Below are 17,012 nucleotides of genomic sequence, written 5' to 3'. Positions count from 1 at the left end.
TGTGTTTGGTAATTTTTACGGGCTTTCGAAAACAGATCTTATTTATTTCCCTAAAATTGGCCCATTTTTGTTTACATTTCGTACTGTAACTTTGCTTGTGATTAGCCAAATTTGGGGAGATGTTAGTATACAATCTACATGAACACCTGCAACTTAAAGCTCCACGAAAAGTTTTGTCAGTTCCGAGATATTTGAGTTCAAATTTTCGGTGCTCTGGAGTTTAAAGTAGGAACAAAATATTTTATTTCAAAACATTGGAAAATTCATATGAAACAAGTAAAATTATTAAACCCATGACTTTCTAAAACATGAAAATAAGAGCTTTATATACTTTGCATCGATTTTTAAAGTTTTGAAAGAGGTGAAAAAATGTTTTTTACGAATGTTTAGATCGAAGCCCGTCTAGATGCGGAATTGGGTTGGGCAAGGTTAAGCACTCACTCCTAACTCCATCCAATTTGCTGATTTTCACTATTTAAACGACTATTTTGCAAAACTTTTGATCGAAACTTGCTTGCTCACTTCTTATCGAGCTATTTATCACTCGATTTCAGTTGAAAACGCTTTTAATTAGCTTTAATTGTATGTCAAAGTTCTAACCTGCCAACATTAGAGGCACGCTGGAATTAGATGCTGTTCCCCTAGTTATGTTTCAAAAATTACAGCTCAAATACGAAAAAAATAAATCAAAACGAATTGTACAATCGATGATTACATAAAACCGTTTTTGTCGAGTCCAAAGCTAAACATCGCTCAAGTATGCGATACTGGCAATCTATTTAACGACTATCGATTATGATAAGTGATTATCAAAAATGTCATCGGTAATCGCAACGATATGACCACTTTAACCTTTTAATTGTCCCGAAATGTCCACTTTCATTAACGAAAAATCCGTCACAAAAAAAATCACCTCACAACGTGACACCCGAGTCACGCTCCAATTTCGCTCCGCTCACCACTCGAAACCAACCAGCGAACGCATTGATATTGACAGTAGAGATTAAGTGATAGAGATAGAGAGGTGGTGGTGGTTTGTTTGCACTTTGCCTGGCTCTGTCTACCTTCCATCAGCGGTCCCAACCCAGCTAGGATGGAGGAAATATCATCGCCACTTTGGCCATCGAAAAACAATAAAGAAATAAAAACTGTCGGTCCGAAATGTCTTATCTGGAGAAGAAACCATTTTGTTTGCCCATACCGACGACCACGATGGCGATGGCAATCGATCGACAATAGGTCATTATCACGAAATCAAACATTAGAAGCGTTACACTAATTAGACCTCCATCCATCGAGAGCTTCGTGGAGCGGAAACTATACTGAAATATATAGCAAGACGGCGATATTTAAATGCCAATACAATCAATTTATATACTGCACAGTGAAGATCTTTTTATCACACTCAAGTGTGACTCTATCAACACAATTCTTTGGAAGAGCAAATAATGTGACGGGTTCTCTTCTTCTTCGCGACGGCTCGACGACTTCGACAAACGGACTTTGTTTATCAGTGCTCACGCCAGGGCTCAATTTGTTGTTGACGCACTCGAATTTGGTTGCAAAAATGTCTTATGAGTTGAAAACGCTTCAAAAGACTTCTATATTTGATTTAGTTTTGATAATTGCACATGTATTGTTTGGTAGTTTTGGCTCTTCAACAAATTTAACCTCTCTTTTAACGCGTTTTTTTTTTAATTTTTTGGTATTTAATACATTGATTTCTTAAATTGAAGATCAACAAATAGAATAAATCTTTAAACAATATTCTAAAGATCACTTCGGACTGATTTGCGATCAAATGGCATTCAATTTTTATTGAAGTGCCTATGAATCGACAATTGGAAAAAGAAAACACACGCCAAGAAACTACTGAAGCCTGCTAGGGTGATTGCTCACTCGGGAGATGTAAACTTTGCGAAGAACAAACACATACACCACAAGTTTTGCGAGAAATCACGGCACTCATCTCAGTACTGGAGCAGCAATCGGCGAGTGAAAAGCAATTTGTCATGTTATAGTTGGAAATACACAGATTTATAGTGTGCAGTCGGATGGTGATAGCTATTTTGATAAGCTGTGCGAAGTTGGTCTAAAAATAAGTTGTTTGGAAAAAGTGGACAATTTTTCGTGAAGCGCCAGAATATGGTCGGAGTTTAGTTTTGCCAAATTGAAACGGTTTGGTATAGTTCAAAGATTTCTGCGTTGAAAACCCAAATTAAAAATGCAAAAAGTCAACAGAATATCGTAAGTGGAATCTTGTGTACCGTCATCAGTGCTGAAATTGGGTCATACAAATTTCTACATTTTTGTATGACCCAATCTCACCCCCAGATCCAATGTCATCTCTGATGACGATATATTTTTTTTAACTGTCCCTGGAAGTTGAAGAATTTCATTGCAATTGATATTAAATCCTGTGTTACTAAAAATAACCATGCACTGTGATTACTCTGGGAAATAATGGTAAACTGTTTAAACTCAAATGTATTAAAAGGAAAAATTGAATTATTTTAAATTAAATGAACATAAAGAAATGAACAAACATTTTCTCTATAAAATCAACCTTTGTTTTAAGAAATAAATTTTGAACATATTTATTAAATTTGTATGATAGGAGCGGCCGTGGCTGACTGGTTACGGTGTTCGCTTTGTAAGCGAATGGTCCTGGGTTCGATTCCCATCTGCTCCCAACGAGAAAGTATAGGAAATATAAATCTTGAAACTCTGAACAAGTACGAAAAATCAAAGTCGCTCGAGTCGGGGTTCGATCCCCCGTCCTTTGGATTGGTATGCAAAAATGCTAACCACTAGGCCATCGCGACTTGGTGAGCTATGACTGGAATTAGGAATACTGTTACCACCATCAACTATATACGCGCTGGGTCCTTGTCCATTTTGACAAGGGTTCGGAAGTTCTAAATAACTTTTGAATCCGATTGGTCCAAACGTTCTTCAGGGCGGGGCTTGTCGATAAAGCTGAAGTTCCTCGCGCTTGGCTAGCCAGCGTAGAAATAGGGACGTGGCGTTACATCGTGCTGCCATCTGGTTTTTTTAAGCGCAAGAGTGGAAAAGTGCTGAGTCATCGTCTAAAAATAGACGGCGTCCTATCTCGCCCAGCAAAATGAAGTCGATAAAGTAGTCGGTTTCGATGAGAAAAAGTGGAAAATGTGGTCTAAAAATAGCGACGCCATCCTCCTATGGGTCACCGAAGCTCGGCAGAGCTAACACCTTCCAAATGCATATGCGAGTTATTTGCATGTATAGAATGAGAGCTAAAAATACATGGAAACAACTCAATTTGTAAGAAGCGACCGCGTGGTCCCGTTTGGTTGGTTGCACACACTCACACATATTTATTAAATTTGTATGATTGAAAACAATTGTTAGAAGTTACACAGTAAAAAAGGGCAAAACAGTAAAGGGTATTCAATCACTGATTAAAAACTATTTTTGCACAGGCCCTACTTCCCCCACACTAGAATTCTTAGAATGAAGTTTTCCTTTTTATGTAAGTTTACTTCAGTTTATTTGAAAAAGTAAAAACAAAAAAATCTAAATTGACACTTCCAAAACTTACCCAATTTTAAATAAATCAGTCCACACCTTTATCCACAAAATTTAAAAAATCAATAGATCTTTTATATTTGATTTTTTTAAAGTCTAACACTGGTTAGTTACAGTTGATTCTTAGTCCAGTGCCAGATTGCCAGAAATAACAATAAACTAAAAACAAATGAACTTCTAAGGTTTTAGTTAACTCTCACTCAAGTCTGTATGCAAAGCAGTATGTTTTTAAACAGTCTATAAGTGCATCTCCAGCGCTGGTGCCAAACATCGAAGCAAATCAAATTTGTACCCGACGTTAACCCCACCGCGGTACCTGTTTGCTACCGCATCAAATGGAATTATGCACGAAAAAATCGAATCAAGCTAGAAATCGGACCGGAAAAAAATAAAAAATCATAAAATACAAAAAAATAAAAAAATCAGTTTTTTTTAATCAACAAATTTAAAAAAAAAACAAATTTTTCAAAAAATCTAAATATTAAACAAATTCAAAAAAAATTAAAAATAAAAAAATTTAATTTAAAATTTAAGTTAAAAAAAAAGATTCAAAAATCAAAAAAAAAATATATACAATTAAAAGTTTAAATACAAATTTATAGCTAAAAAAATAATTAAAATATTAAAACAAAAAAATCGTAAAAAATAAGAGCTTGAAATAATTTATAAAATTGACGAAAAAATAAATTTAAAAATTAAAATCTAGGCTTTTTTGATAACGTCCTATAATCAAATGTAAACATTTGGTGTATCCCGCTTATTCCGATGAAGGTGTGAGAGGTACATACTCAATGTTTGCATTTGTTTACAGGGCCTAATCAAAAAAGGCTAAAAATCAAGAAATAAATAAAAAAAATTAATTAGAACGAAACAAAAATTAAATTTAAAGAGATAAAAAATTTAAAGAAATAAAAAATTTAAACAATTTGAAACAGCTAAAAAATCTATCAATTAGACAAACATAATTTATAATTTTCGATTCTTAGATTTTTTTTTAATTTTTTTTATGTTGGTACTTTTTGATTTTCGGGATTTTTAATTTCAGATTTTTTGAATTTTTGATCATGTTTGCTTTCACTAACCAGAGCAGACATCCAAAAATCTTCAAAACACGCATTCAAAACTTTGCTCCCGGCTTGCCGGTACATGTCGAGTATCAGAAAATGAGTACCCGACCGGTATCGACACATATTTTTCTTCTACAGATGAACTTGAGATCAAATTTGGTACCTGCTTTGCTACGCGCGGTGGAAGACTCGGTGGCAAACTCGGGAGTAAGTTTGGTGGGAATCAAATCGGCTAGCATATTGTAAAACTTTCGACATTTTCGAAAAATGATTTTTTTTTAATTTTCAATAGGATTTAAAAGTTTTATAATTTTTTAGCATTTCTAGGCATTAATCAACGCGTAATTATTGATTTTGAAGGTAAACGAAAGCAAAAAATGAAATAAACCCATATTTGACCCCGCGGTGGGCCTGTTTCGGTGGCAAATTTGCTACCCTAGCGGTGGGGATGACGGAGTTTTTTCAAGGTGGCAAATTTGATCTCGGTATTCATAAGCCGTTGCAAATAAAATTAAAAGTGCTTTCTCAATTCTCTTGTTGATTTTCCTCTTGAATTATTTGTACATTTTTCAAATTAACAAACATTTTTAATATTTTAATTGACAGTATCGTTACAAATAAATTTTCAACTTATCTTTCGTATAAATTCAAATGTTTAGAAAAGAATTATTCGCAGCTTATTTCTTTATATTTTCTGAATAATATTAGTTTATCTTTAATGAAGCGTGCTAAATTTTTCAATAATAATATTTTCAAATATTCATATTCACGGTGCACATCAACGAGAGCTTTTAACACCCAGATTGGTATTACACACTTTTAAGTATTTTGAAAACTACGCAGACTATGGCGATATGACGATGCATTCACCAAAATACTGTGTACCAAATTATTTACAAAAAAAAACAGTCAGATTGTTGCAGGATTAGGTCCGTAAGTTCTACAATTTAAAACGATAATTTCAACAAAAAAACGATACTTCAAAGTTTTATGAAATTATTTTTTTAAATTAGGTGTAATTCCAGAAATACAATTTTCACTATCACGCACGCCAGTGCACTGTTGCGTAAATTATCTTGAAAAATGATTTTTTACTATAAGTAGTATTAGGTAGTTGCAAAATTGGTAAAATTTAGAGTGATCGGTGAACCATCTGTCATTATGTAAAACAAATACCGAAAATTGGTTGTAAGGTGAACAAAAATTAATTTATTAACAAATTTCTTTAGAAATTCACTAAGATTTAGATCATTTTACCAATCATTGTATTTTTTCTAAATCTGTAAAATTTTAGCCAATTTGTTTCATCGTCATGATAATATAACCTTCGGAAATTGGCACGTATTTAATAACAGACATAAACAAAAATACTTCAAGAAATGTAACATTTCCAACAGTATAATTCCACGTTTCTATCTAAATTGATGCAATATTGCATCATTGCAGAGGTAAAATTTTACCAAAAAACAACATTAAGCTGGTACAAATATTTTTTTTAATGTTTGTAAGCCGCTTCTTAAAAATCGGCCTGAATATTCAGGGGGCAAACAAATAGTTTTTTCAAAAACTAGAAAATTTCAATCGAAATTCAAGTGCAATCAGCTGTAGCATATGTGGGCATAGCATAGTGGAAAATGCATTTTAGAACACTTTTTTCTTTCAAATGTTGAATTATTTGAAAATGAGTATTTTTTCAGTGAGACTTTTTCCTGAATAGTCCTAATCAACGAAAAACGACAACTGGTAGTATCAAGTGGTTAAGAAGCGAAAAAAAAAATCACCAGATCACAGACGGGATCCCGTCTTGTCGTTTTTCTTCGAATATCGTCTTCCAAGTAAAAAGAGTCATGGCCTAACTCAGGGTCAATAATAAAAAAGTCTTAATCAACACTTACAACTTTGCACAAAAAAAAAAAAAAAAAAAACATTTACACCGATAAAATTTACTCCTTCCAAATTTGCTTTATTATTTACTATTACGAATAAATATTTAAAAAACTTTTTCAAAATGATAAAAAACGGCAAAATACATAAATAGACATAAAAACTTAAAATTTTCTCATTTCATAGCTTGTAAACGTCACACCTTCGCACATCCGCGCGGCTTAAGGCCTCATTACGCGCAAATAATGGATTAGTGGACCATCGCACTAGCTCATCTTTCATCTTATCTAGTTTGGGAGTGGGCTCTTACTTTCGTGCTCATGACCATTGGTCTCTCCCAATGCCTAGCTCCTTCAAGGCCCTGTTTTAGGTGCGGGTGTTGACCGAAGCGTTAATTTTAATTTTTAGTACCAGCAGCTGCAGTACGACTATAGGTAGCTAAGAGGTAGTTTTGTGGTCACACCAATTTTGCGCGAAACAAGACGCCTCCATAAAAGTGGTCGACAATGGGGTTTTTTGTGTCTGTTATTTTTTCTACTGTGGGAGAAATGTTTAAGGTGCCGGTGCGGTAGCTTAAGAGTTGTGTTCTTGGGAAATCTAATAAAAAGGTTGCGGTTTTGTGGTCTAACCCACTTTTGGCACGTACAATCAATTAATGATTTAAGTTTTCTTTTTTTTCTGCTTTTTTTACAGAAACTCGCCAAAATTCGGCATAAACATGGAACGGGGACTCCATGATCGCGACAGGGTCGGGCTGCAGGATCAGGTCCTGCTTGAAAACTACCAGAGCGAGGACGCGTTCATCGACAATCTAAAGAAGCGCTTCCAGGAGAACCTCATCTACGTAAGTCTGAGTTCACCAATTGGTAGCATTTGTTTGTTTTGTTGGTACCAACTGGTGCAATACTGAAGTCGGAGGTCATCGACACTCCTCGGATTTGTGCAATTCGACACCGCAAACCTTTTGCCGACCGTTAGACCCTCGACTTGATTTCAACTGGATCGAATTTCCCCCCTTCGATTGACTGACGCGGGTTCAACCCTTTTCTTTGTTTTTTTGCAGACCTACATCGGCCACGTACTGATTTCCGTCAACCCGTACAAGGAGCTACCGATCTACACGGAAGATGACGTCAAAGAGTACCGGAAACGACACTTCTTCGAAGCACCACCCCACGTGTAAGTGTTCAAAATAAGACTCTGGCTGGACTGTCAACGCTGCAGCGAGACTTGCGAGACATCATGCACAAGCACTATTTTCGTTACTTGGTTCAGAACTGTTCTAAAAATAACCCCAATCATCTCAAATCCCCCGACAGCTTTGCCTTGAGTGACAACGCGTACCGTTCGTTGACCGAGGAGAACCGCGGCCAGTGCATCCTCATCTCGGGCGAGAGCGGCTCGGGCAAGACGGAGGCGTCCAAGAAGGTCCTGCAGTTCATTGCCGCCGCCACCGGGCACACGACCAGCGTCGAGGGCGTCAAGGACAAACTGCTGCAGAGCAATCCGGTGCTGGAGGCGTTCGGCAATGCCAAAACCAACCGCAACGACAACTCGTCCCGCTTTGGCAAGTACATGGACGTGCAGTTTGACTTCCGGGGCGCGCCCGAGGGCGGTAACATCCTGAACTACCTGCTCGAGAAGAGCCGGGTGGTGCACCAGAGTGGCGGCGAGCGGAACTTTCACATCTTCTACCAGCTGCTGGCCGGCGCGGACGACGCGTTGCTGCAGGAGTTGCACCTGAAGCGCAAGCTGGACACGTACTACTACCTGTCGGACGGGGACAACGGGCACAGTGCGGGCATCCGCGACGCGGAAAACTTCCGCCAGGTGCAGAAGGCCATGGCGGTGATTGAGATTCCGGACGAGGAGCAGCGGCTCATTCTGGACATTGTGGCCAGTGTGTTGCACATGGGCAACGTGGGCTTCACCGAGGAGGAGGGTCGGGCGAAGATTCTGAAGCCGGAGTCGGTGACGGCGATTGCGAAGGTAAATGATCTTTGTTTGATGTTTAGAGATTGAACATAAACACATTTTGGTTTATTTTCATCTCCACTGGACATTTTTATATTTTCACAAAGTATCGTAATTTTCAAAAATCAATCTGTTTTTTTAACAAAATAACATTTTGAAACATTCAATTTTCAGTAAATTATCACTACACTCAATTCAGTTGGATTGGTTGATATTCAAGTTACAATATTTTTTCCTAGTACTGCTGTTTACTAATTGTTTACCAAGAGAAGGAAAAAATACTAATTAATAATACTTTCACGAAAAAATATGAGAGTGTGAACAGTTTGAAACCAGTATTTTGTAAAAAAAAACAGGACTCGTGCTACACTTCATTTTTATATGTATTAAAAAAAATAGTATCAAGAATACTATATTTTTTTAAAAACTATAGTATTTTGTACAAAAAAAAACTTCATAGGTTTAAAATCATACTAATTTTCGTATGCCATTCATACTGAAAAATGTAAAAACCTAGCATTGAGCAGTTCTCCACGAAATCGATCTTTTTTTTTTATTTTAATTTTTGTATTTTTTTATCCAGCTGAAACTTTTTTGGTGGCTTCGGCATGCCCAAAGAAGCAATTTTTCATCATTAGTTTGTCCATAGAAATTTCCATACAAATTTGGCAGCTGTCCATACAAAAAGTGATGAAAATTCAAAAATCTGTATCTTTTGAAGGAATTTTTTGATCGATATGGTGTCTTGAGCAAAGTTGTAGGTATGGATAAGGACTCAACTGAAAAAAATCACTAAAACTTGATTTGCAAAAAAAAACTATTTTTTTATATGTTTTAGGGAACATAAAATGCCAACTTTTCAGAAATTTCCAGGTTGTGCAAAAAATCTTTGACCGAGTTATGAATTTTTGAATCAATTCGGATTTTTTTCAAAAAATCAAAATATTGGTCGCAAATTTTTTTCAATATCATTTTTCGATGTTAATTTAAATTTGCAATTAAAAAGTACTTTATTGAAATTTTCATAAAGTGCACCGTTTTCAAGTTATAGCCATTCTTAGGTAATTTTTATGAATATAGTCGCAGTGTTTCATTTTTTTTTAATTAGTGCACATGTTTACCCACTTTTGAAAAAAATTTTTTTGAAAGGCTGAGAAAATTCTCTATAAATTGCTTTTTTGAATTTTGTTGATACGACACTTAGTTGCTGAGGCGTAATATTGAATGTTTAGCCCTTTTGAAATGTTAGTCTTGGTTTGAAAATTTTGAAAATATTTTTTTCGAAAAGATCAGAAAATTTCACGAATGTTTCACATTTTAATATTGAAAATCGGACCATAAGTTGCTGAGATATCGACATTAGAAAATGGTGGGTTGTTTGGGTGAGACTTATAAAACATCAATTTTCCTGTTTTTAAACCTTTGCTCAGCAACTAAGGATCGTAGCAACAAAGTTCAAAAAAAGCAAAATATTGAGAATTTTCTCAGCTTTTCAAAAATAGTTTTTTCAAATGTGGGCAAACATGTGCACTAATTAAAAAAAATGAAAAACTGCGACTATTTTCAAAAAAGTTACCTAAGAATGGATTTAACTTGAAAACGGTGCACTTTATGAAAATTTCAATAAAGTACTTTTTAATTGCAAATTTAAATTAACATCGAAAAATGATATTGAAAAAAATTTGCGACCAATATTTTGATTTTTTGAAAAAAATCAGAATTGATTCAAAAATTCATAACTCGGTCAAAGATTTTTTGCACAACCTGGAAATTTCTGAAAAGTTGGCATTTTATGTTCCCTAAAACATATCAAAACATTAAAAAAAAATAAAAATAGTGTTTGTTTTTGCAAATCAAGTTTTAGTGACAAAAAAATAAATAAAAAATCACTATTTTTTTTACCTTGTATCATTCTTTTTAGTGTAGTCCGTATCCATACCTACAACTTTGCCCAAGACACCAAATCGATTAAAAAATTCCTTCAAAAGATACAGATTTTTGAATTTTCATACATCATTTTTGTATGGACAGCTGCCAAATTTTTATGGAAATTTATATGGACAAACTAATGATGCAAAATGGCTTCTTTGGGCATATCGAAGGCACCAAAAAAGTTTCAGCCGGATCTGAGAGAACTGCTCGATTTTCAAAAACAGTGTTTTGGAAAAAAAATAAGTGTTAAGTAAAGAAAATGTAGAGTTTTTTTTTAACTTTTGTACAGTAGCTCCCCACGAAAACAGCATGGTTCGAAAAAATGTTCTCTAATCGGGCTTTTTGCCATTAGGGCGAACTACGCCATGTTGGAGTGTCCAAAAAAATTTGCCATTTTTGTCAATTTTCTCAAAAACCAAAAAGTATTTAAGGAAAAATAGTTAAAATGTTCAAAAATCAAGCCTAACATTTGAAAAAATCGAAAGGAAACTTAAAACAACAACAACAACAACAACACGCGGAAGTGACAGCAGCACGAAAACTCGCTGCAAAAGTTTCGTTATTTCCTGCATCCGGCGAAGTTTTTTCGGGCCGAAAAGTGTTCCCCCAAAAGCATTGGAACCGGTTCTCGTCGGATAAAGTGTTTGTGGCCGTCTGTACCGCGGAAAATCGGACTTTTCGCGATTTTTTCACCGCGTTTGGCAAGCGGTTCTATGTGCTAGTGTGTGTGTTTTCTCGAAACGTCAGCGTCGTGTCAGTGTCGTAGTGTGCTGTATCACAGTGAAACATGGATGTGGGTGATGACGACATCAAATGCAACATCTGCCACCGCAACTCCTCCCCGTCGAAGGGTAGAGCGAAGAAGGCAAAGAAGGCGAAGAAGACGGACTGGATTGCATGCGATGCGTGTGATACCTGGTTCCACCCCGTCTGCGTCCGGATCAACAAGGAACAAATGGAAAAGGTCGACGATTTACATTTCCTCTGTGAAAAGTGCTGCGTCCGCGGATGCCTCTTTCCGAAAGTGACCCCTACTCCAACCGTTGGTGGTGATCTGGACGCGCTTACAAAAACCATCCAGGAGTTGTCTTCACAGATCGCCAAGCTGCAAGCAGAGCTAGAAGCCGTAAAAGTCTCCAATAAGAAACAACTGGACAGGTTCCGGAACCAGCTTCACAGCGAGGACCGAGTCGAGACTCAACGTGCCGCCCAAGATCGCCTCGTCAACAACATTGGCGAGAAACTCGATATCATCGAAAAAGGAGCAAAACTGGCCAGTACCTGCTCCCAGTCGGTGAACTCATTCCGGCTCGCTGTCAACAAAATACCGTTCAAGGAAGGCGAATGTGTCCGTTCGCTTGTGGAGAACGTCCTTGCTCTTCTCGACAGCCAGAATGAGTCGAAACACGTCACCAGCTGCTTCCGGTTACCGGTGAAGCCTTCAAAGTGGACGGATCGAACCATCTCGCCGACGATTGTGGTCGTCTTTGACAACGTTGAGGCGAGACAGGCAGTTCTCCGAAGGTATTTCAACATGCACCACGAAGCTAAGCTATGCAACCTCAGAGGCGGCCCTGAACTCGATTACCGGTTTACTTTGAACGAGATGTTATCGGTGAATACCTTCAGGCTGCGTAACTTCGCTCTACGGCTGAAGCAGAACAAGGCGGTGAAATCGGTGTTCATCCGGAACGATCGGGTCTCGGTGCTACTTCCAGGCCAGAAGCGGTACATCCCCATCGAGACAGCTGATCAACTCTGCGAGCTTACGAATGTGTTAAACGTTGGAGATTCGTCGTCTGTCTTCTTCGACTGCACGGCGAACGTCTCCACATCCTCGCACTGCTAGCTGCACACTGTCGCTGACGTTTCCTCATGTAAGCATGCCAAACAACTACACACACTTCCGCGTCGGGCATTTAAATGTCCGAGGCCTAGAACACCATATCGATGGTGTCAAGATCGAGCTAGACAAAACTCAGTACCACGTTTTCGCGGTGACTGAAACGAAAATGAAGACTTCCTCCCCGGTGGGACCAGTTCGAGTTCCTGCCTACAATTTCTTCCGGCACTCTCTCCCCGCCGGACGCGGGCGTGGGTCGAAGGCCTGTGGAGGAGTGGGACTCTATGTACGCCATGGCCTCAAAGCAACAACAGTCATCAAATCTACCCACGACGTCGCATCTCCGATTGCTTCGAGGGTTGAGTATATGGTGGTCCAGATCAAGGTCAACGAGCTGAGTATTGGGGTAGCCGTGCTGTACAACCCGTCGTGTACAAATCCAAACTTCAGCCAGCACTACGAGAAGGTCCTGCTCGACATGCTGGATTTTGGCTTCGACAGGACGTACATAGTCGGAGACTTCAACATCAATGTGGCGGCAGGCTCGCCGTCAGTGAATCTAACCGCCCTCCACCGTATTCACGCTGCCTTCAATCTCACAGTTCTCCACACCGGTCCTACTCGAATCACCGATACATCGTCAACCACGATTGACCTTTTGATTACGGATGGTCCCCAGTACATCAAAAAGGCGAAAGCAACGTCGGTCAGCAATATCTCCGATCACGAAGTCGTTTATCTGGTTGCCGACATTCGGGTACATCGCACGTGTCAACGGACGATTCGTGCACGAAATTTTCGTAACATCGACCAGCTGCAGCTGCAGGCGGACTTCCAGGCCAAGGATCTTCGACGACTTTTTGGGTCGGCGGACATAAACGAGAAGGCTACGGTGTTGAACTCGGAGCTGACCTCCTTGCTGGACGCGCACGCTCCTGAGCGAACCGTTACCATTCGAGACGAACGGACGCCGTGGATCACCCAGCAGATCAAAGAAGCCGTTGAGTTGAGAAATCTGGCTCTCAAGCTCTACGCACGCAACCCGAACAGAACAAGAGGCGACGTCCAGTGGCTTGATTTCGAGCGCAAACGAGACCGCGCGAGCTCTTTGATCTTCGCAGCGAAGAAGCGATATGCAGAGCTCAACTTTTCGCACGATCTCCCGGCAAAGAAACTGTGGTCGAATCTGAAGCGAGATGGTATCCACAACTCAACAAAGCAGTGCTCATCGTCAGCAGATATCAGCGCGGACGAGTTGAACAACTTCTTTTCGGACGGTCACCGTCGACTGGGACCTGCTGCAACCCAACGAAGCGCACCAAGAGCACCTAATCACAGAACAGCGATTGATCACGGTGCAAACGGGTTCAGTTTTCGCCATACCAGCGTGGAGGAAATCTGCAGGAAGATCTTCGAGATCGACACGAACGCAACCGGAACAGATGGTATCCCTATCTCGTTCCTCAAGATGCTGTGCCCGTTCATTCTGCCAGTACTCTGCCATCTGTTCAACGCCATCATCGACTCTCGGACTTTCCCTGCGCTGTGGAAAACGGCGATCGTGACCCCCATCCCGAAAACGTCCAACCCAGCTCTGCCAAAAGACTACCGCCCTATCAGTGTTCTGCCTGCCGTTTCCAAAGTGCTGGAAAAGATCCTGCTCAACCAGATCACCGAACACTTGGATAACCCTAACAACCGCCTACTAGCGCGCAACCAATCCGGCTACAGAAAGGGCTACGGAACAACAACTGCTTTGGCAAAGGTCACCCACGACATCTACGGCAACCTGGACGCGGGTCGCTGCACGGCTATGGTGCTGGTGGATTTTTCGCTGGCCTTCAACTGTGTCGACCATCACCTGCTGGCAGCCAAACTCAACCGAGAATTTCAGTTCTCCGGGCCTGCTTGTGAGTTGGTTTCGTCGTTTCTGCGAGGAAGGAAGCAATCGGTCCGGCACGGCAGTGCGCTATCTGCGGTGCGAGAGGTTACAGATGGTACTCCCCAGGGGTCCTGTCTAAGCGCACTTCTCTTCAGCCTTTATATAAACAGTTTGCCAGCCTCCCTCAAATGTAAGTACCAGCTCTACGCTGACGACTTGCAAATCTACATTTCGGGGGAAATCGCCGAAGTCGACCGACTGATCGCTGCGATCAACGTGGATTTGGCTACCATCGCAAGTTGGGCTTCACGGAACCACCTGTACCCGAATCCGAAAAAAACGCAAGCTATTATTTTTCGCCGAGCTGCTGAAGTTGTGCCCCGGACGAACATCTTGTTCTGTGGGGAAGTGGTGCCGATCACAGACAAAGTCACCAACCTTGGGCTGGAAATGGACAGTTGGATGACCTGGGAGCATCAGGTAAACAGCGTCGTACAAAAATCCTACAACACGCTGAGAACTTTCCGCCGTTTTGCTGGTGTGCTTTCGAGGCCAACACGGCGCAAGCTGGTGCAGGCGGTAGTGGTGCCGTTTTTCACTTACTGTGACATCGTGTACTATCACGGACTGTCGGTAGCGCTCAAGAACCAACTGCACCGGTGCTACAAGTCCGCAGTACGCTTCGTGTACAACCTGCGACGCCGTGACACTACAGCAGATGTACGGCACACCATCCTCGGACACGACTTGCCTGCGAACTACTACTTCCGGACCTGCTGCTTTATGCGGCGGGGCTATAACAACGACCTGCCGGAGTACATTCTGGATCACCTTGTCCACGGCCAGCAGCAACGAACGCGATCGCTGATTGTCCCGCAGCACACGACGTCAAGTGGGAAAAGTGTGCTAATTGCTGGGATCTCAAGCTGGAACAATCTACCAACAGAAGTTAAGGTCAAACCAACTTTATCAGCATTCAAAAGTTCTTTGAGAAGTCATCTACAAAACTAGATCTAGGTGTTAATTTGTTTCGTTTATTTTGGATCTAAAGTAATCATCACAACGTCCTTCCTTAACCTGATAAAAAGTATTATACTAACAGGCTATCGTTTCCAATAAATTACAAATTACAAATTAATTACAAAATGCTGTTTTGAAAGTCTCGGGACCAAAGAGAACATGCCTGAAATGATATTTATCGAATTCTCAGTTATCGGATAAAAAAATTGTGAAGTTGTTATTACATGATTCCGAGATACCATTTTTAGAACATAAAAACTGGGAAAAGAACGAAAATGTGAAAAAATATTATTTTTTTCATCAAAACTGCGGTAACTTTAAAATTTAGATCTTACAATAACAGTCATACTGTTTTCGTGGGGAATTGCTGTATAAATATATCTAGAGTTTTTTTTAAAAAGATCCTAGAAGATATTGTGTTTCATATGTTTATAGGACCTATTCAAAAAAAGAACTCGAGATATGAAATACAATAGCTAGTGATTTTTCACGGCAAAAAAATGAAATTTCGGTACATGCCAATTTCAAAACATTGAAATTTCACGGTACTCTAAAATCTACAAACAATCAATGCAAAAATGTGTTCTTAATGAATTTTCATCTGCAGAAATTTAATTTGATAAAATATCTTATAAACGAAGCACATCCTGAACAAATTATTCACCAAAGGCAAAATCTGTAAAATGAAAGAAATAAAATTTAACCTGTTTTGCTCATGGTTTTTCGGCAACAGTGAAAGTGAGTTATTTTTTAACATTTTTATGTCCTTATGATCTCTTCCTAGCAAGCCTAGTACAAAAGAGCACAGAGGCATCGATTTGTTGTATTTTAAACCAAATTGAATAGTAAAAACTTCATTTATGAATAAAAGATTAACTTCAGTATAACTTTCCCTGCGCTTGAAAAAAAAAAGTTCAAAAATGTGAATACGGAATAACCCTAACTACTCTGCATTTTCATTCACTGCATGTTCATTCACTGCAGATTCTGTTTCAACTTTGTGTGATATACTATTTTATCCATCCCGAGCAGACGGAAATAACTTGGGAATAACATTTTTTGTTATTTGAAAATACTAGGCCAATAACATTTTTTGTTTTTTATAACAAGATTTGTTATTCGACGTTTGTAATAACAGACTAGTAACATTTTTAGTTATTCTTCGAACAAATCTTTGTTATTATTTTTTGTTATTTTAACAACTAATCCGATCATCCCAATAACATTTGGAGATATTCTTCAAACAAGAAATGTTATTCCAAAGTTGTTTTGGATTTCAACCAATATCAGACCAATAACAAATTTTGTTATGATAACATAAACTGTTATTAATCCCTTATGCAAAAATGGATTTTTCAAGAAGTTTCCATAACAATTTCTGTTATTTTAACAGTATTTGTTATTGAAATGGCATGCATTTTGTTATTACCGTCTGCCCGGGATGGCATGTTATAACCAAAGTTTATTTTGCTTGAAATTTACAAACAATTATCAATATTCTTTAAACATTTGCATAAACAATATGTTCAAAAATGAGTTCCTAATTGCATGTTAGAAATGTTGCGAATTGTTCGTATGAGCAATTTTACACCAAATAATTTCCAATTTCGCGGCATTTCGCGGTATTTGCAAAATTTCACGGCCGAGGGCCAATTTCACGCAGCTTCCGCGAAATCGCGAAAAATCACTGGCCTTAAAAATAGCTTATAGGACCTTTTAAAAAAAACTCAGGAAATGTTCAATAAATTCATAAATTGGCGTCACTAGACAGATAGTAGTAGAATTATTGTGTTTTCGAGAAAAGTTTTTTACAGAGAGAATTTTATAATCTTATCTAATAAAA

At 38.8% G+C, this 17,012-nt stretch overlaps 1 protein-coding gene across 3 annotated transcripts in view; it reads left to right on the top strand.

The window, feature by feature from the left end:
• LOC120415879 (unconventional myosin IC) overlaps nt 1-17,012 on the top strand; it is a 60,217-nt gene that overhangs the window by 38,323 nt on the left and 4,882 nt on the right. For 2 of the 3 annotated variants that reach the window (XM_039577519.2, XM_039577518.2), the window contains exons 2-4: nt 7,212-7,362; nt 7,582-7,697; nt 7,838-8,507. In XM_039577519.2, coding sequence (XP_039433453.1) covers nt 7,237-7,362; nt 7,582-7,697; nt 7,838-8,507 — 912 coding nt within the window. In that variant the 5' untranslated portion in view covers nt 7,212-7,236. Of the gene's footprint in view, nt 1-2,127; nt 2,248-7,211; nt 7,363-7,581; nt 7,698-7,837; nt 8,508-17,012 lie in introns of those variants that run through there. The other variant, XM_039577517.2, reaches the window with a different exon arrangement.

The sequence above is a fragment of the Culex pipiens genome, chromosome 2 (assembly GCF_016801865.2).
Source record: "Culex pipiens pallens isolate TS chromosome 2, TS_CPP_V2, whole genome shotgun sequence".
Taxonomy (NCBI): Eukaryota; Metazoa; Arthropoda; class Insecta; order Diptera; family Culicidae; genus Culex; species Culex pipiens.
The sequence above is the reverse complement of the archived record's forward strand: the minus strand, read 5'-3'. Positions and strand labels throughout refer to the sequence as shown.